At 33.4% G+C, this 20,475-nt stretch overlaps 1 protein-coding gene across 1 annotated transcript; it reads left to right on the top strand.

Moving 5' to 3' along the window:
- The first annotated feature begins 68 nt into the window (after positions 1-68).
- Positions 69-18,739, top strand: LOC117177314. The gene is made up of 3 exons (XM_033367924.1): positions 69-132; positions 10,607-10,741; positions 18,337-18,739. Exons 1-3 carry the CDS (start codon positions 78-80, stop codon positions 18,711-18,713), a joined length of 567 nt encoding a protein of 188 aa, XP_033223815.1. The 5' UTR covers positions 69-77; the 3' UTR covers positions 18,714-18,739.
- The last annotated feature ends 1,736 nt before the right edge of the window (positions 18,740-20,475 follow it).

Raw genomic sequence — 20,475 nt, 5'->3', positions numbered from 1 at the left:
TCTCGTATGTTCTTCAGTTACACTTTTAACCTAATTCTTGATCAATCAATAAACCAGTTTGTCTTCTAATAGGAAAAATGAAGATCTTTTACACTCTCGTCTCCACCGTGGCAGTCATCAATAATTCCATTGGTGAATATAATAATTCAATATGTCAATAATTTAATAGCAATAGCTATTTTTTCAAATTCTGTTCAAATTTCTTCCGAAATAAGTGAGACATTAGCCCGAATGTATCTCGGTGCAATCCATTATGCATGTGTTATCCAAAATGGAATTCGGAAAGTACTCCTATTGATACAGAATTTACAGGATTTTCACAACCAAGAAGTACTTTAAGCTAAAACGGAAGAGATGTGTTTTAGTGCGAATCATGCTTTGCATGCAAAATAAGTCCTGAAAGTGTCCGAATTGGTACAAAACTTTGTACGAATCCAAAATTAAAATGAGTAAGTAACAGTGCGAATTTTGTTTTTTTTCCGAAATGTATTTGTTAGTTCATATAATAATTTACCCCACACGCAATGATGACATAATGAGACGTACTCGTGTGGATCTCCAATATATATGCCGCATACGATCATATAGAGCAGGACAGAATTTCAAATTTATTCGGATCAACCAAAATCATAGATGTAAAATTTATTACATTGGGATTTTACAGTGAATTATGTAGAGACTTATACGCACTTCAAATCGTGCTATCTGATGGTTTATTTGGTCTTGTTTGCTATCAGATGTGTAATATGTGTAATATTTTTGATACTCAGAATATATTATCTTACTTGGTAATTTGTCGGATTCTATCTTGATAAATGTATCTTGCATTTCCATTTTCGTTCATAAGTAAATCTTATTAATCCAAATAAATATGCTATCGAATTCATATTCACTGTTGAGCCAAAAGGAAAAATTAATGTTGAATTAAATATTCATTTGAATCGATTGTATTTGCTTGGGAAATAGCGAAAAAGTGCGTAATTTGTCGATTGAAACGCATAGACTGGCACTAAAAAGGGACATTTCAATGTCCGCCAAATTGTATGACATGCGATGCCTTTCACGAACTAAGTATCGACCCGTCTCAATGTACCGTGTTATTTTATTAGCCTTTATTATGATCGAAATCGTGCCTTAAAATGATTAGCTTATTTTATGTCACGTTTAGCTTGAATCAGTAAAGATGTAAACACGTTTTCTTCAATACTTCGTTCGATTCCATATGTGGATAGAGCCTTTTTCCAAAATTATGACATAATATTGAGAACAAGAATTTATTAAAGCGCATAAAATTCCCAGAAAAATTAAAACCATATTTAATGATTTATCTGGGATAGTTTATGATAAGAATAAAAGTTGATGAATTTTCTACCAAATCTACAAAATATAAAATGTCTTATCTTCAATATTTCGCAAAATATTGCCTCGAAAAGCGGACCCATAAACAAATCTTGACAAAATTTTGACTAAAAGTCAGATGTAAATCTATTTTACGGAATATTAAGAATAGAATAATCCGAATTTTGTAATTTTGATCGAAAATGTATGTACTTTTATTGAATAAGCACATTTTTTCATATGTAATGAAATAGACACAAGTTATTTTCGTGAAATGTAATATCTAATAATCAATAAGAAAGGTTATCCCGCATAGAAATTAACTCTTGATTCTTAACAGGCCATGTCTAGATTTCCATCTTCTTATCGAGGTTCTAAAAAGGCAATCTATCGAGGGCACAAGCGGGAACGTCACGCTCAGCTAGCGAGGTCATGAGTAGGCAACCCAACTAGGGCCTATTACTAGTGTCTTTAAAGAATCTAGATATTCCCTCACTATACTAAAGCCGTTCTCCAATATTGCACTTGCGTTCTTTCATCCATTGTTTGCCATTGTTTGGAGCTGATTCATCACTTCTACGAAATTATTCAGAAAGGTATCAGGATTTCCACATTTTGATGTCATTTTTGGTTCTAAATTTTTCCTTTATAAGTCAAGTATTTAACTACTTGATAGAAAACGCATATATATGGTACAAAATTCATTTATTCGGGAAGAAAATTAGTCCACTGAAATGATTAAATTGTTAAAAGTAATTATTGTACTCTATAACTTTGTTTAGAAAGGGCATGTACGCATCTGATGCGAATTTTTGTGTGACTTTTCTTATTAAAAGGATGGTAGAACCAATAATTATAAAGAATTGTTTTACAAAATATTGATAATTTTTGGTTCCTTTTTATTACCTTTTTAAAATCGTTTTATACAAACAAAGATTTGCGCAATTTCTGTTAAAGATGATTGAATTTATGCAACATAACCTCAAATAAAATAAAAAACGAACTTTTCTTCCAACATTTTAATGAGCTTCAAAAGTATGAAATTTGCAGAATCTAATAACTTTGTGCATAATAATACACCAATTTATCATTTAATACTCGATTTATTCTAATGATATCTAAAATAAAAATGAATAAATAAATAAAAGTATCTTTCACGAGAATAAAATTAAAAGAATTGTTTTCACAAAAATCTGATCGGAAATCTCTTTCTCTTTATTTGTTTATACTTTCTCCCTTTCACGGGTTTGAGAGTGTTTACATAACTATTACAAGTATTCTTACAAATAAGCGTCATACTATCTTACAAACTATTCGCCTCATACCGTCTTAAATTATTATTCTTATTTCTAAACGCTTGTGACTTTGCCCTGGGCTTCTATGTCTTCTTACCTACATCAATTTCAAATTTTTACTTTATTCCGTGAAACTACTTCGTAACTCTCCTTCTTTCAGAGACATTTTTTTACTTTTTTTCTATCCTGTGTAACCAGCTCTCTCTCAGATCTTCTAGCTTCTTCATCCACTCCTCCTGAATATTTTCATTCAGAATCCATTTAATTATCTTTTCTGTACTCTCCCCTCCCCATCGACCCCTGTACACCTCTCTAACACATGCAAACATGTTGCCTGCTCATACCTTTCTTATCTGATATCTTCACCTTTATCTTAGTATCCACAAATATTTCTTTCATCCTCTCCATTAAACCTTCGTCTACTCTTCTCTCTTTCATGGCGGCCCATAACATCCTACTGTTAACTGAGTCAAATGCTGCCTTAAGGTCTACAAACAATGCGATTAACTTCCCTTTCTTTTGCCCTAGGTTCCTATTAACTAGAGAATTGAGCACGTAGAGGTTATCTATGGTTCCCATCTCTTTCAAAAACTTGTTTGGTTGTGTTATATACTTTTCTTTTTTGCACCTGTCATTCCAACCTTCTTCTAAGCACTTCCGCATACATTTTATATTCCACCGACATGAGTGTGAAAGCTCTATATTCCTTCACCCTTTTGCCTTCTCCTTTCTTAATCAACGGTACTGCCAGCCCTGTCTTTCACTCCTTCACCCATCCTTCTTCTTTCCATACCTTATTGCAAATCCTCCACATCTCTTCCCTCACCCCTGTTCCTCCATATTTCAATGATTTATTTTCTAATCCATCTTCCCCTGTTGCCTTGCTTATTTCCAAACTTGCAATAGCCTCATTCTCCTCACCCCTAATAATCTCGTATTTAATTTCCTCATTTCCATCGACCACCTTCCATTCTTCTCCCTTTACTCTATATTCCACTCCTCCGAACAGTTCTTTGAAGTGCTTTGTTCACTCTTTTATTCCTATTTCTTCAGTTATACTCTTCATTCCTCATCTTTCCCTATTTATCACTTCCCATTCCCTCCCTTCTTTTATCACTTTCTCTATATCTTCCATGTACATTTCTTTCTTATTCTGTCTTTTCTCCTTCATCATTCTGCCGTGCTCCCTATTTCTCCTGTTGAGTTCTTCTTTTCCATTTCCCTTTTTCTCCATTTTCTTACACTTTCATACGTCTTGTCTCTTACTTTCTCTGCATTCATTATCCCACCAGCCTCGTCTAAGCCTCTCTTCTTTTTCTCTCGGTCTCACCTCTTCCCTTACTTTATTCATCGCTCCTTTTAGTTTTTTTAGCAGTGTGTTAACTCCTTCCTCTTCCAAAACCCCTGTCTCCTTCTTTTCTAATTTTTCTCTAAATTCCCTCAACTTTTCCTCCTCTCAAATACCCATTTTCAATTTCTTATATTTTCTTGTCCTCTTCCCTCTACTTCGCTTGCAGCCATTCCACCTCATTGTCGCGATTACCGGAAAGTATTCTGAGCCTACCACATTATCCACTTTCATTCTAACCATCAGCCTCCTTATTCTTTTTTTGCCAGAATGTAATCCATTACGGTGTCCCCTATACCCACGTACGTATATTCACCCTCTTCATCCCCCCTTGTATTGCCGTTACAAATGAACCATCCCGCCTCTCCCAATAAGTCCAGTAGCCTTCTACCTTCCCGATCCGTTTCCTTTTGTTTCGATTTTCTTATAAACACCTCTTTTTCTCTATCCTATGTTTCTCCCCCTTGTTTCCCGGTCCATACATTCAAATCCCATCCTATTAGGACCAGCCTCTTATCTTTCTCCTCTGCCTATTTCCTTATTGTTCTTCATCCTCCCTCTTCTTCTCTTCTTCTGTACACGCATACTATGTCCACAATAACTGTTACTAGTTTTATTCTTCTAACCATTGTTCCATCCTTTTCTTTTCTATACCCTCGCTTTTCTTCCTCAACCACCAGTTCCGTTCTTACCCCTGACACCAGGTCACCCATTCCTCTACCTTTTTCGTGCTCCTTTCTTGTTGCTTACATCTTCTACGAATATACTTTTCGTAATATTCTTTTCATTCCTTTCCACTCTTTCTCATCCACCCACGTATCACTCATAATTACCACATCCCATTTCTGAACTATTCCACAAAATTTTTTGTCCTTATTTTTTAGTCTTGAAGCGTTCCAGAACTCTACTTGCACGTCTTTCGTTTTGTGCTTCACTCTTTTATTCCTTACATTTAGGTCCTCTTGTCATTTAAAAATCTTCATGATACGTGAATTCCCCTTTCCATGCTCTTTTTCCCCTTCATTCACTAGCCATTTCATACCCTCCCTCAGTTCTTCTACTTCATCGTCCCAAATCTATATCTCTGAGTTTACCCATATTCGATCCCTGATTATCCGTACCCTATTACCTTCATTTCTTTCAGCCAATGCCTTTCGCTCGATTAGCCACTTTCTTCTCCTCTCCCGCCACGTCAGATATTCCTCGATTCTTTAATTTATTTATTTCAACAATTTATTTTTCTCCATAACTTCATATTTGTCCTGCTCACTCCCCAAGTTCACTAAAAATGTGCCTCTTTCTTACCCCTAGTCTCATTATCCCTTTTTTTTTACTTGTGAGCCGATGTCTCTCATCACCTTCCCAATCTCTTCATCTGCCCTTTGCCTGTACACTTTCATACCCTTTACTATTATATTCTTTTTCCTTTCCGTTCTATCATCCCCTTCGATTCTTCTTTCTAACTCAATCAGTCTCGAGCGCCACTTTTCATCCTGCTCATGCTTAACCAATTTCTTAAGCAGTTTCATGTCCCTTTTCCTAACCTCTTCATTCTCTTTCACCCTAGTTTCTATACCTTTCAATTTATTCCATACTTTTTCTTTCTCTTCTTTCCATAATTGGTTTTATTCTTTCCACTTTTGTCTCACTTTTATTATCTCGTCTTTTACCTCTACCCCTGGCTCTTCATATTATTTTGTCTTCCGCAAATCTCATACTATCTCCTGCACGTCTTCTCTCTAAATCCCTCTTCAAGGGCTTCTAATTTTGAAAATATATATCCCCTTCCTCCCTGTCTCTCTCCGGCGTTCTTTTTTTGTCTTAACTTTTTGATATCATTGCCCCGTTCCGCATCTTCGCCTCCCTGCTCTCTTCTTCTTTTATCACCTCCCGTTTTCTTCCTTTCACTATTCATACTCTCGCTGCTAATCGCGCTAGCCGACTGTTGCCACCTGTTGCTACTCCATTGACCTCGAGCTCCTCGATTACGAACTTAGCTTTTCCAAATTCGTGGGCTTCCCGCGCCTATGCCCCTTTCCTCGTCTTGATTTTTCTGCTGCTACGGGATTCAAGAGCGTAGCGAACGTCTCATCTGCACTTCCCTCATTCTTGCTTCGTCTACGCTGCTACCTTCTCTCTCTTTTGTTATCACTATCCCTATTTGTTTTGCATTTCTTACTTAACTTGCTCTGCCTTCTTCCGAAATCACGTTGTGGACTCCGTATAACCGACATGCTAATCTACTCTGTTAACTGACCGTTAGCCTCAACTCCCCTTCCACTGTCACTTTCTATCCACCCCAGAATTTAAAAAACTTTTTCCAAAACTCACCCTCTTACACCGATTTCTTTTGACAATGTGTGGCTATTTTACTCCTTCTCCCTTCTCACCCTTCGAACTCCTACTTACTGCCAAAGATCCCAGTATCTCACCGAAGCGAACCTAAACTCAAAATCAACTCTCGTCAATTTCCGTATTTTTTCGTTTAAATTCACAATTTCTATCACTCCCTTCATTTACACTTGTATTTTCACCAGAGCACCCTTACTGACCACACTCTCACCATACTCAATCAACTTTTAACTTCTCCCCAGCCAAAAAGTGATCGCACTCGAAAAACACTGTGTATCCTCTATCGGTACTGGAAATGAAAGCACTCTGATTGGAAATCAATATTGAAAACGTACAATTACCAATACTCTGCTTTAAAAGCTTTAAAAGCAATGGATTCAAAAATGTTGCACACAACACTGTTCTTATTCTAACCTCAAAATTAGTTTTAGAAGAAAAATGTAGTGTATTTCGAGTTATAAAATTTTTATATAAGAGCTTATGTTATTGATAAAATAAAATATTTATAAACTTATGTTGAATGATCAATTTTTTTAAAAATATTGATCACTAACCTGCTAAAGAGTCGAACAAATTATGACTTACTAAACACAAAGTAACTTCATGAAGGGTTTTTCGCCTCGACCTGTATTTTTACACCTACTGCAATCTAGTTTTTCTTTACGATCCATTCTTTATAACTAATTTGTTTCACATAAAACTTTGAATTAAAAAAAATAATATCTGCACATTATAATACGTACCTTCTGAGGTACCATACCATACCATTTTCAACTTTATCGAAATCGAATTATATTGAACTCATTGACAACTTCATTTTGTACTCACAGATTCATATAATTATACCCGTTTTACCTGTTGAGGACTTTACAAGGTCCTATCGAGAAAATAATCAATTGATAGCAATTTTTTTAGAAAATATTTTTTTTATCTAGATTCATTAAATTTTATTATTTTAAATTTATTTATTTATTTAAATTTAAATAAATTTAAATAAATTTATTTATTTATTTTATTAAATTTTATATTATCTAGATTCATTAAAAAATATAGTTCTGAAAAGTAAGTATATACATAATTTATTAAGCCAATATTTAGTTAAGGCATAACGTTTTTAGTAAAAAATTAGTACCGTAAATTATTTTCATAACCAATAACAGCCTACTTACAATGAAAATTAAGCCACTTTCTGAAAATTTTAAATTGGGCTGTTATTGTATCTGTAAGCCTTAAACTGAGTGGTTTAGAGATCGCACTTTTCACTATTAGCATAACGGTAAAATCAGTTAAATGGTGAAAAAACAAACAAATTAATATGAATCGCGTTAGTTTAGACAATATAAATGAGAATAAAGTATAACCCGTACAAATTTTCGAAAAGTAGGGTCATCCACAAAAATTTGCTTTGCCTTATAGTTAAGTATTTTATCAATTTTGAGCCTCAAAGAATTTGAATCTAAAATTAAATCTTAATTTGGTTTAATTAATAATTCATAATAATTGATTAAACAGTGGCACCCTTATGGCATAAAAAACATGGTGTAACATCAAACGCCTTTTAACCTAAAAAAATACATGCACGGAGAGAATTTGGGTAAAGCCGTCATGCTAGTTGTGAGAGACTCGCATGTACTTCGCTTTGTTGTGGCGTCCGCTCCACATTCGAGGCACTGGTTACCCCGAACTTATAGAGATCAGCCACTCCGAAATCTGGGTGATATATTTTCCTAAGCTGCGCAAGCTATACTGCGCTCGACTATACTTTTGATCAAACGATTCAGCTTGTTCGGGGTAATGGTTCTCCCGAATCAGTGGAGCCGTTCAATGAAACAGAAGTGGCGCTGTTCACTGCGTGATTGGCGCTATAATTGTACGTGTTGAGTACGCGACTCTACCAAACTTCTGTCGGTGTGACTAATTTGACAAAAGTAATTGAAATAATTAGGCATTAACGTTTTTTTGACTAAAAGGGTTAATTTTATGGAGTATGAGTATGTCTGTATTCATTAAAGATAGTTCGAATATTTTTCCAAAAGTGATAACACTTTTGATAAGTGATTTTTTGCGATCTTCTACCATTTTAATATTGCTGAGACTTGAAGTGAGATACTATTGCACTATTGGCATTATTGCATCCAGAAAACTTGACCTCGCTTTTTAGTAGATACTTTCATAAATATTTCTGTAAATACTACTGCAGTATTGTTATAAAATTTTCAATTATAAGTTTTATAATAACCGTCATAATTACTTCATTTAATAATACTTGCTGCGTAAATAAATAATTTGATTTCGCGAGGTTATAGCTCTCATAGATCCCGTGTCTCCACATATACATATACAACCCGTTGAACGTAAGTCAAAAAAATATTTACGTATCGTTAAAATGATCCTCGCAACAGTATATAGTTGACGTTAAAGATGTTGTAGGGCACATGTTATGTTATTCATTTTTTACCATTTTTTTCGTTCCTCAGCTTTGAGTATAGGTATAAATAATTTTCGTGGATTTTTGACAGAGGCCTTCTTATATTTTAAGCACAAAATACCAATGTTAACGCTATTTTATTTCCATCTTTATGAAAAAATATGAATCGCGCGGATTATTTACAAGAATTTGAAGGCATGCTACGTCACATCAATATGGGAAAAATTATTATTTCAATAGACAGAAGTTATTTTGCTTTGTATTTAGTTACTTTTTGCTCATAAAAATTCCATAATTGCCATATTACACACGAGGTTAATAAACATTCATATTTTTCTTAGTTACATTGGTAACTGGGAATAGTTGAATGCCTAGTTTTAGATTACGCATAGATAATAATAAATTAAACCTCTCATTTTTAAACTATATTTAACGTTTAAAGAAACAATCAGAAACAATTGAGACAACTCTCAATCTACCTTGAGATAAATATATCTTTAAGGTCGTTGCGCGAACTCTAAATACTATCCGATTAAATTTTCCTTTTCATTATACACAAGAACGCCTATATAAGAACAATTTCGAGGGTTACTTCGCACTGGCCTTGAGATTAAATCAGCCTGTGGAAACATAAACAGTCTATTGTAAACTGGTGGCGACCCATTGTCGAAGCTGCCACACAGTGCCACACTGCTGCGGAACTACATGGGCTAGCAGTTCTTGGAAGGATTAAATCAGTCAATCCTACATAGGCGTTATTGTGTATTATTTTTATCATGATAGGAACCATTTAGGCTGCCGTGCGATTTTGCCTTCAAACTATTTTTTACTATAAAAAATGAACCACCGTTGTACACATTTTTCTCTTTCAGATATCAATTTCAACCATTTTTTTACAGTATACTAAAATTATTAGTGATTTTAGAGTATATACTTTAATATTCAAACATTTTTAAAAATTAGTGGATGACTCTATTGTTGACTTTTGCAAAGACGTCACTTATTATTGCGCTACTGTCTTCGCACACTGACAGCGATGATGAAATTTACCTGGAAGTGACTTTAAAAGGGAATTATTTTTCATGAAACTCCTCACAATCCTAGAATACCATGAATTCGCTGAATTCCATAAATCAGTTGAATGCCATGAATTATATGAATATTATGATTCCTTTGAATTCCACAAATTCCAAGAATTCGTCGTATTCCATAAATTCCTTTATTTTCATGAATTCCGTGAATTACTAGAATTACATAAATGACTTGATTCCATGAATAACATGAATTCCGTGAGTTTCACGAAAACCTTGAATTCCATGTATTACTTGAATTCCTCTAATCCCATGAACTCCTTGAATGCCATGAATTCTTTGAATGTTGTGAGTTGCAAAAATGTTGCAACGTTACAGAATATAAAATAGCTACCTGCTTTTATTGAACGCCATACGATATTCAAACCTTTTCTAATTGGAATGGAAGCTTCTAATGTTTCCCCTAAGGGTTTACATTTGTCTTGCACCTTCTTTCCTATTCCTTAACAACGCCCCCCCCCCCACACACTTACTTGGTGGTGGTAGGAGACTTACAGTTTAAGGTGGGTTCCGAACCACCAAGAGCAACAGCTTTAAGTACTTAGAGAACCTTTTTCTGCAGAGTTACCGGTCTCACGACTCTCTGGAGATAAAAAACTCCCTTGCTAGACTAGTGTTCACCGCATGGGCCGCCGAGGCTCTTCCAGAGTGCGAGGCGGGAATCGAACCCGCAAGCCGACGGACTGGGGTCCGAAGCCTATGCTTTAGCCCCCACGACCATCGGCCCACTCTGCTTTTGTATTCTCTGTTACAGATGTAAGTTCGCAATTCGACTGTTTACCTAATGGCGCATGTACTTCTTATGAATCTTTTTATGGCGGACCTCATCCTCTTGCCAGAATTCGTACATTTGATTCTCCTCGCAAACGTTCCCCTGCCAAACATCATGGTAAGTAACTTGATTGAAATTATTATTTTTTTAACTCTCTGATGATGCCCTGGGTCTGCAGCCACTCAGAGGAGGTATACAAGTGAAAATTGTGAAAAAGATATGAAGGGGGGTGTGGGGGTAGGGGTCGCTCAATTATGGGAAAATAAGGCCCAATTGTCAGGTATGTGACCCTACTCAGTAGTCTACGCCTATTCGAGTTATAAGCATTTGAAGCGCGTTGTGAGTATACATTCACAATCTTCAGAGTTGAAAAATAAGTCTATTTTTTATGACAAAACATTTATTAATGATTTTTTTAATTTCACACAATTTTAAGGAAATACCCGAAAAAACGCGATCTTTGCCATTTTCGATCAATTCCCATGATTTTGGTAAATTTTGTTGTTTAAAATTGTACTGTCTTTTGCCTCATTAAAATATTAATACCAAACTTATACAGCTGTATTCTTGACATTCTAGAGATTTTTTTCACGCCTTCAAATTTAAAAAAATTTATTTTAAATAGTTTTTGTCTCTGAAACAAGTTATGGGTGGCTACACACCCAGTGCGCCATGAACCGAACGCCAGAAAATGTGCGCCACCAGATGGTTAAGCAACTGTGAGCGATCAGTCCGCACTCCTTTCCAGAGAGAAGGATGGGCTGGGGTAATTTCTTATGGATGTTTACAGGAAAGTTATCAGTAAGAGCTCTCTCCCCTGTATAGGGGGTTAGTGTGATGGCGTGTAAACGGTCACATGAGAGTAATTGGTCATAGCCCTCTCACCTTTCCTGGGGTTAGAGGGGGGTGGGTGGGTAGGACGGATAACAGAAGGGTGATAAGTCACATCCCTCTCCATTTTGAGGGCTGGAGGAGATGTGACTTACCTGTCACAAAAAAGTGATTGGTCACATCAGTCATAGATTTTCAGGGGATAGAGAGGGGAGCAGGAATGACATGTTGCTGGTCACAGGAGACTGCTCGGTCACAGTTTACTCTTCCCTCCAGGAAGTTCCCTCACTTGAAATCGGATTGAATTCCAAAATTTTTTTCGGGTTTACACAAATGTGCTCGGTAAAATTTCATTTTAATCTTGTATTTTAGTACGTATTTCTTTTGTCATGATATTATTGTTATGTTTTTATGTGTAATCGTCAGTGTTTATCGCGATAAGGAAAATAAATTCTAAGGATTATTTATCTAAACTCTTGCTTTGAAAATAATGAATATTAATTTTTATTATTCAATCAATTGTTTGGCAACGCCTCTTATACAATTTTCGTTATAATGGATGTATGTACATTAATAAATGTAGTATTTAATGTTAACTCATCAGTGAACTATGATTTTAACAACCACGCTAAATTAGATTTTCTAAATTAGCCAACAAAAACTTTTTCACCGTACCGGCAGATAATTTTATTGCCTGCAGAGCATCGTACCCATTTTCTTTAATTTGTGATCTAGAAATATTTTGCAACGTCACAGCGTTTAAGATAGCCACCTGCTTTAGATTATATTGCATTCCTTTATTGAGTATTTCTAATTATTACATATTTTAAGTATGAAAATCCATACATTTCTATTATTGTTCGGTTACAGAATTAGGTTCACATATCGACTCTTTAAATAATGTCGTGCATATATCTTCCGAATTTTTCGACGGCGAACCTCATCCTCCTGTCATATCTCGATCTCGTATCAGATTTAATACTAGTGGCAAAACTCAAGTTTCTCCTGCTACTCCTAGTCAGTAACTAGATCAAAAATGATTTTGCCTGAAATATGGTTTTATTTTATTATTTTTATTTGAAAAATTTATACATCATGACTTTGTAATAATTCTTATAGCCGTAGAAAATATTAATGTGCGAAATTCCTAAAAATAAAACCAAAAATCCAATGAACAAATTTGTACAATCACCATAAAATGTTCCTGTTGAAATTTGAAAACAAAAACTGAAAGATCCTGATGTCTCTATATAGGCTTTCTAATTTATATAGGTATATTGTAACCAATAAGATGAATCCATTCCTATATTCTGTTACAAACTTGAGTTTGCACTTCAACTATCTACCTACTGGTGTACATACTTCTTACGGATCTGTTAATTTCGGACCTCGAATATCTCAATGGTGAACCTGATTGTCAGTAACTTAATCATAATTTATTTTTCTGAAATATTACTTTTCATTATTATTTGTTATCAAAAACTAATCACACAAAAAATTCCTCTTCATTTATGCACCCATAGAAAAAATTGTTAATTTTTCGAACGATAAAAACTTTCAATCCCTCTGTGTACGCTAAGCGTGATATACAAAGAAAATCTGTATAAAATCACAGGTAATCCTGACAAAACACCATGACTTTTCCACACACCCCATTAAAGACAAATTTCAAAAAATAATTCTTTCACTCCGCCCTTATCAGTTGTACCCATTCAACGTGAGCAGGCAGCATAAAGAGCGGAGGTTCCCCTAATCTGAAGGGTGGATGGGGATCGGTGTCTTGGGGAGTGAGTGGGGATCCGTTGATTAAATAAGAATCAGATTAGACTTTACATTTTAGAACTAGAACGGTGTAGAATACTATCAACAAATGATTCTACAGGTTTTTTGCTGCTTCCGTCACACAGTTGGGTCGTTTATGCTCGGTTGTTTTTTTCTATCTTAAAAGCTTTAAAATAATCTAGGAAAATTCATGTTCTTTCCTCGAAGCTTCTACTACATGTTCCAATTGTTTTTAGAATTAAATATGTTACGTTTTTTAAAAGAATAATCTAAATGTACACAAAAACTTGAGAAAATGGAAATTTAGTTAACAAATTCATAACTTTGCAATAACTAAATATTAAGAAACTGTACTTTGGTTTTTGAAAGATCAAATCATGACCTGTCAGAAAAATATAGTCTTACATATGTCTTCCAGTTCCAAAAAGTATATTTATTTGTAAACTTACAAATATAGTAATTTTTTGTAATTCATCCATATAATAAATGAATAAAAAATGCACTTTTTTCTAAAACAAATATTTATTTATTATGTATACATCTAATTTTTATAAGAAACTTGGTTAAAAAATTTTTTTTAATTATATGAAAGTAAAGAATTCAAGCAGCGCAATTTTTGCAGAAGTTCGTGCGATCTTCTTCACACATCGGCTTTTCAAAGATCGCGCAAGAATACGAGGTTTTTTATGATCCATAGATAGGCATATAGCACACTTTTTTCTTTTTTATAACTTCGTAAATATACAGTTGCAAATGAGGATTCATCCAAATCGTCGCGAAACACTAACGCGGTCACACAGGTGGAAATTTTAAGCACAAGCTTGATTTGAAATCTTTCTTCCTCGGAAACACAATGATCGATTGAAGCGTCCCTTCGTAGTTCAGTTCCCACTAGTAAGACGTTTTTTTAGGAAAGGGGGTCAAACCCCACCATCTTTAGGTTTTGGAGATACTTAAGCAGGAAGATTTGACTGAGACGTAAACGACCCACCTATGTGACGAAGGGTTAACAGGTCATAAAAAAGTGGCCCACGCCTATTTTACGTAATGTTTTCAAATATTTTCAGCCTTATCTTATTAAATACAATTTAGTCACTCACTGCCCGAAGCACCTAAATTACAAAACAATTAGATTCCATTAAAATGAAAATAAAGAAGATTAATACAATACGGAACTTGCAATAAAGGAATTATGTCATTTAGTAGCAAAACATTCAAGAAAAACTTAATTTTTGAAGATTACTGTAAATTACTAGTACATATTATCTGCAATTATTTTATAGTTTTTGTTTTTGAAGTCCATTTTAAATAGAACGTTACGATCACAATTAACGTCCAAAAATATAATAAAAAGTTTATATACAATGTTCTCAAATATTTGATCACATCACCTAACTTTTATATTTTTAATGAAAATTTAAAAGATTGCAACACTTTACTGTAGCTTTTAGATATTTTTACTTCCTGTTTAATCTGTTGTTAAGTATATAAAAGTACATAACCAAATCTAACACAAGAAAAACAAAATATTATTTCAGGGTTAATTTCAGGTATTAAAATGAGACTCAGAAAACAGTCTCAAGTGGTACTAAAATGAGACCACTGGCTTTTCGGTTTTACACCTCCTTTCCATGTAACAGATCGTAATATTTTTCCGAACCCTTCTACCCAAACAAACTGTTACATAGTTTATAGATGGCCCCAAGAAATTATAGTAGCGTTTGATGATCTTATTGAGGAAAAATGATCTATAATTTGTTCGTCCATAGAAAGTCGTTATTTAAATCGCTCTGTTTCGTGTAAAAAGGTAAAAAAATGTTTATAAATGCTCCTATAGTCAAAAAAACAATGTTTCCCACTGGATCTAGTGAGGACCCTTTGGAAAATTCCTATTTCGAATCCTGTATAGTATCCTTCATAGGAACTTTGCAAGAACCTCTACATGCTTCTTTGAGGTTCCGATGTGGATTCTGATGTGCGACTCCTGCAGGGAAAAGTGACAAGGATCTTATGTAGGTTCCTGTATCCTTTCCTGGTCATCATGAAATTGCTGACATAGGATCTTACCCAAGTCCTTTAGAGGTTCTTATACGGGAACCTACACAGGAATAATTTCCATGTACAAGGTGACACAGGATTTTACTAAGGTTCCTGCACAGAAACGTGTGCAGGGAAAAATTGTATTTGTGCGAATTAATCCATATTAATTTATAAATTCACACAACTCTGAGGATTCGAATCCTCAAACTGCTGACTCGACAGTTTATAAACATAAACCAAGAATACGTAAATACGCGCAGCCATCAAGGCTGCATACCAGGGTAAGATCCTATGTCAGCCATTTCGCGATAACCAGGAAGCTGTATAGGAACTTTCATGACATTTAGAGGAATTTCCCTGACAGAAAATTATTACAAAAGCAAATAAGGTTTCAATAATGTGCCAAGTAAAATAGTGAAACAAACCAAAAAAATGTGCTTTACATGGCAGTATTGATAAATTAAGGTCAGACAACTCAGCGGCGCCACCAACGAAAAACAAAATGTCATACAATGGATATTGTATGCTATTTTTTTGTTGCTATTTTTCACAACTACAAAAAGTTTGTTTTTCTTTATTAGTTTTTGAGAAAACTGGGCGGCGCTATCTTGCCGTCAACTCAGCGGCACCCTCTACAAAAATCATGTAATTAAGAAAAATGACTAGGTTAGATTTTTTGCTATCGTTTGAATTTATAATGCGCTAATCGCTTTTGTAAAATCAACCCTTATTTAAAAACATTAGCCCCCCCCCCCCTCGTAACAGAAAAGTTTTTTTAAGTATTAAAAAATGACTAGGCTAGATTTTTTTGCTATTTATCTTCTTTCCAATGTGATACGAAACATTTTTTTCAAATAAACCCGTATTTTAAAAGGCAACCCTCTGTGCTGCAAAAACGTATTTAAAAAAAACTATCTACATGGTAAATACATTTTCAAAGCATAACTGAGGAGCAAAATTATTCTTCACCCATAATCGTTACAAAAACAACCCAATGACTTTCACTCTCCAATGACATATCAATCGCTTTTGTAAAATTAACCCTTATATAAAAAAGCAACACCCTGTAATGAAAACACTTATTGAAAAAAGCAGTTATCTACATAGATGGAACCTACTTATAACATAGTAAAATGTTACTTTCAATCATAATTATTTCTCACCCCTAATCTTTACAAAATAACCCTCATAATGTATAAACTAAAATTGCAACATCTTTTACAAAATTATTTTCTAGTCTGTGCGTGTATATTCAAAAAAAATAATTTACCTTTTTCTATACATCTTTCATGCCTTTAAACAACTTCCAGCACAACAAATTTTAAACGGGAAAAATCCATTTTCATATAACGAACAATCTAAATTTTCGGAATGATTGAAAATTTTTTGAGGAAAGATTTTTTCTAAAATAATTTTTTCAACTAGTGATTCAAACTATTTTTAAAGATAAGTTGAAATAATTTTAAAGCCCTAAAAAGCAGTTGTGTGACGAGGGATGCTGCTAGACAGACCCAATGCTCTGAGGTATGAAATTCTAGCATCCCCCCAAAAAATACCCTTGTCGCAAAATTGGTCTGAATTTTATTGGTGGTAGAATTTGTACATTTTTGGAGAACTACCTTAGTGAAACCCATATAAATTCGACCTTATCCAGGTAGATTGGTCACATGATTTTTTTATCTACTCAATGTTGTAAGGAATCAAGTTTTAGTATCCCCATAAGACTACCCTTATCTTTAAAATAGTTTTAATAACTATTTGAAAAAATTATTTTAGAAAAAGTCTGCTCTCAAGCAATTTTCATCCGCTGTGGACATTTAGATTGTTCTTTATATAAAAATGGATTTTACTCGTTAATAATTGTTGTGCTGGAAGTTGTTTAAAAGCATTAAAAGATGCCTCGAAAAGGTAAATTATATTTTTTGAATATACACACATAGACTGGAAAATAATTGTGATGAGAAATAATTATGCTTAAAAGTACCATGTTACTATTTTATAAATAAGTTCCATCTATGTATACATCGACTTTTTTCAATACGTGTTTTGATTAAAGGGTGTTTCTTTTATATAGAAGGTTTAATTTTACAAAAGGGATTTATATGACATTGGAAAATAAAAAAAGAGCACAACAATCCCAACAGTCAATGTATACAATTGTTGGCATCAGTCTGCATCATTAGTCATAATTTTACTCCTTAGTGATGCTTTAAAAATACCGTGTTAATATTTTATTAGTATTTTCAATTTAAATAGTTTCCTTTTTTTAAATACGTTTTTTCAGTACAGGGGGTTGCTAAAACAGTCTGGCCTAGTCATTTTTTAATACTTTTTTTCATTATAGGAGATTATTTTTTTAATAAGGTTTGATTTTACAAAAGCGATTCATAGCCCATTGTAAAGCCGTTGAGTTTTCTGACCTGATTAATTAACTAAAGGATATATATCCAAAGTGTAAATAAAGAAATAACTACCAATAAAAAACTAAGAATCAAATTTTTTTTTTAAAGAATGTACATTGAAAAAATATTTATATTGATATTAGGAAGTGCTTCTAAAATATTATAAAAACATGTAAATTTCTATCTTCCCTGGCAGCTGCTTTATTTCCCTGACATTTCCCTGACTTCCCTGACATGCGGCCACCCTGTATAAAAACCTCATAGGATCATGTACAGGTTCTTGCAAAGTTTTTATGTAGTATTCTATACAGGATTCTATATATGAATTTTCAACAGAGAAGAGTTGAAGACAATGTACAATTCTAAATTTTTTTTAATGGTCAAAAAGGCAACATACGCTTATCTAAAATATTAAAATTTTATATTTTTTAAACTGAATAATGAATATCTGAATAGTATACCGCGAACGGACAGACACTCGTGCTCGAGCGAAAGTATTGAGTGTTTTCTCAAATTTTGGGGCTATGAAAGACTAAAATCTGTAAAAAGATCATTAATTATGAATCTTAAATATATATCTTTGTTCGTTATCAGGTAAAAATAACGTGAAATAATCCAGATCATAAAACTCATGCATATTTATATTTCATGTTGCAGACTTACCTTCGCATTCCGACACTTTACCTACAAGTTTACATACTTCTCCTGCCGAACTTTCTAGTCAAAATGAGCGTGCGCTCGTATTTCGAAGATTATCAATTCCTGCCTCATTAGGTCTTTATATAAGATTCATAAAGCCAAAATTCAAGAGAATATTACCAAACAATGTACTTCCTGCTGTATTGGACAAAGATGGTGAGGTCGTTGGAATAATGGAAGATAAGAAGCTTCGTGGACTATATGATCCTTCAAAATCATACCGGGTTATATACAGGACGAAAGAAAATGATTTTATAAAGATTAGACCTAGTCAACAGAAGACTTTTTATGGAGGCTTGAAACTTAATTTCATCAATGACAAAATCTCCACATAAAGTTAATAACAAATAATTTGTAAGATGTCAAATTAAGTGCACCATATTATTTATAAACCAATGTTGATCAATAAGGTACAAGTAAATAAAAAAGTCAATGCATTATATCTAAAAACTTTAATGAACGGATATTTATTGATTCTCAATGACTCTTTCACGTTGGTAATCCATGAAAACCCACTGGAAATCATTCAAAATGCACTGATATTTTCCGTCATTTCAGCTACATGACTGAAAATCTCAGTGATTTTTTACCCATTATTAGTGTATTTTCATTGATGCACAGTAAAAAACATTTTCATGCTGCAAAGTCACATACTAATCACGTGCTGTGGGCGAGACTCACTTCGCTCGCAAGTTTGAGCGCTTCTAGGGCCTGCGAGTGTTGGTTCTCGCCCTTCGCGATTAATAAGATATTCATGTCGCACTTCGCATTCAGTCTTTGTATATACCCCAAATTTGTGCACAGACCTTTTAAAATTAAAGGAAAAAGCATCAACTACTGTAATTTAGTGATAATGTAAAATCTCTTTTGCTAAAGTTCCTTCGGCTTTAACGAACACATTTTCATCACATATCATGTATATAACATTGTTTTCTGTACCTCGGCCTGGGATTGTTTTTTCAGATATTGCCAAATAAATAAAAAAAATTCATTATCATAGTTACTTTATTTTTTTTTCTTATTTTGCATTACATTTTATTCTCAGTGACCCTGCAAAATATATCATTTAAATAAATGTATATTATCCCAATTCATAATATGCATTGGTATTGAAACGTTTTTTCATAAATTTAATTTGTTTATTTACAATGTTGTTCTTTACGATTTATACTGAAAATATGAATCATAGCGTAATGTGGGTTAAAAAAATTTGTAGATATATAATTTAGGACACAATTTGTTTTTAATAAAATTTTTTTGTAACTTACTCCCTTTTTTCTAAAAGTGAGTTTTTTCACGTTTTTATAACAAGAATTTATAACAATTTTTTAGACCTTTTTTGGTTGAACAACTTTTGTCTTTTCATTATTTTTCGTATCTTGTGTCGTTTTTCCAAACATTATTATGTAAGGATTTGGAAACACAAAATCAAACCATTCTTCGACCGACGATGCAATAATGAATTATAGAAAAATGATTTCTTCTGTCTTACGGTCACGGCAAAATAAAAACAAATTAGAGCTATCAATTCAACTCCATTTATTTTTAGAACAAAAATTAAAACTTTGACGATGTTCTGGCATCACTGCGTGCCTTTTTCAGACTATCTAAATAATAATTATAATAAGCTAATACGTAATAAAAATAAATATACATAGTTTAAAAAAAGTTATTGTTTATGAGTAAAAAATATTTTAAAAATAATACCTTAGTTTAAAACGATTTGTAAACGAAACAACAATCATAGTAAAACTACAAACAATTATTGAGGATGAGTAAAAAGAAAAAGCCTCATAAAATTGAAGAGGCTTTTTTCAGCGTAAAAACTACATTATTAACGATTATGAAACCGTTCTATAAGTGTTTTGGAAACAACGACGAACATATGACTAGCAGGTAAATAAGGTGGTAAATCGTTGATGAAGATAAAGGCAGTATATAAAGTAAAATACAATGATTGGCCAAGTTTCCATAGAATTACTGACGAGGAAGCGCGAACTTAAATTAAATTTAAATTTAAAGATTTAAAGAAACACTTTTTTGTAATTAGAATAAGATGACATTAATTAATTATGCTTTGGTAAATTTTATTAATAT

Source organism: Belonocnema kinseyi, chromosome 7, assembly GCF_010883055.1.
Source record: "Belonocnema kinseyi isolate 2016_QV_RU_SX_M_011 chromosome 7, B_treatae_v1, whole genome shotgun sequence".
NCBI classification, from domain to species: domain Eukaryota; kingdom Metazoa; phylum Arthropoda; class Insecta; order Hymenoptera; family Cynipidae; genus Belonocnema; species Belonocnema kinseyi.
The sequence above is the reverse complement of the archived record's forward strand: the minus strand, read 5'-3'. Positions and strand labels throughout refer to the sequence as shown.

Coding starts and splice junctions, on each gene's coding strand:
- LOC117177314 (XM_033367924.1), top strand. CDS start 78: ATGAAGATCTTTTACACTCTCGTCTCCACCGTGGCAGTCATCAATAAT. Junction 133..10,606: donor AGTCATCAATAATTCCATTG/GTGAATATAATA, acceptor TCTCTGTTACAG/ATGTAAGTTCGCAATTCGAC. Junction 10,742..18,336: donor TTCCCCTGCCAAACATCATG/GTAAGTAACTTG, acceptor TTCATGTTGCAG/ACTTACCTTCGCATTCCGAC.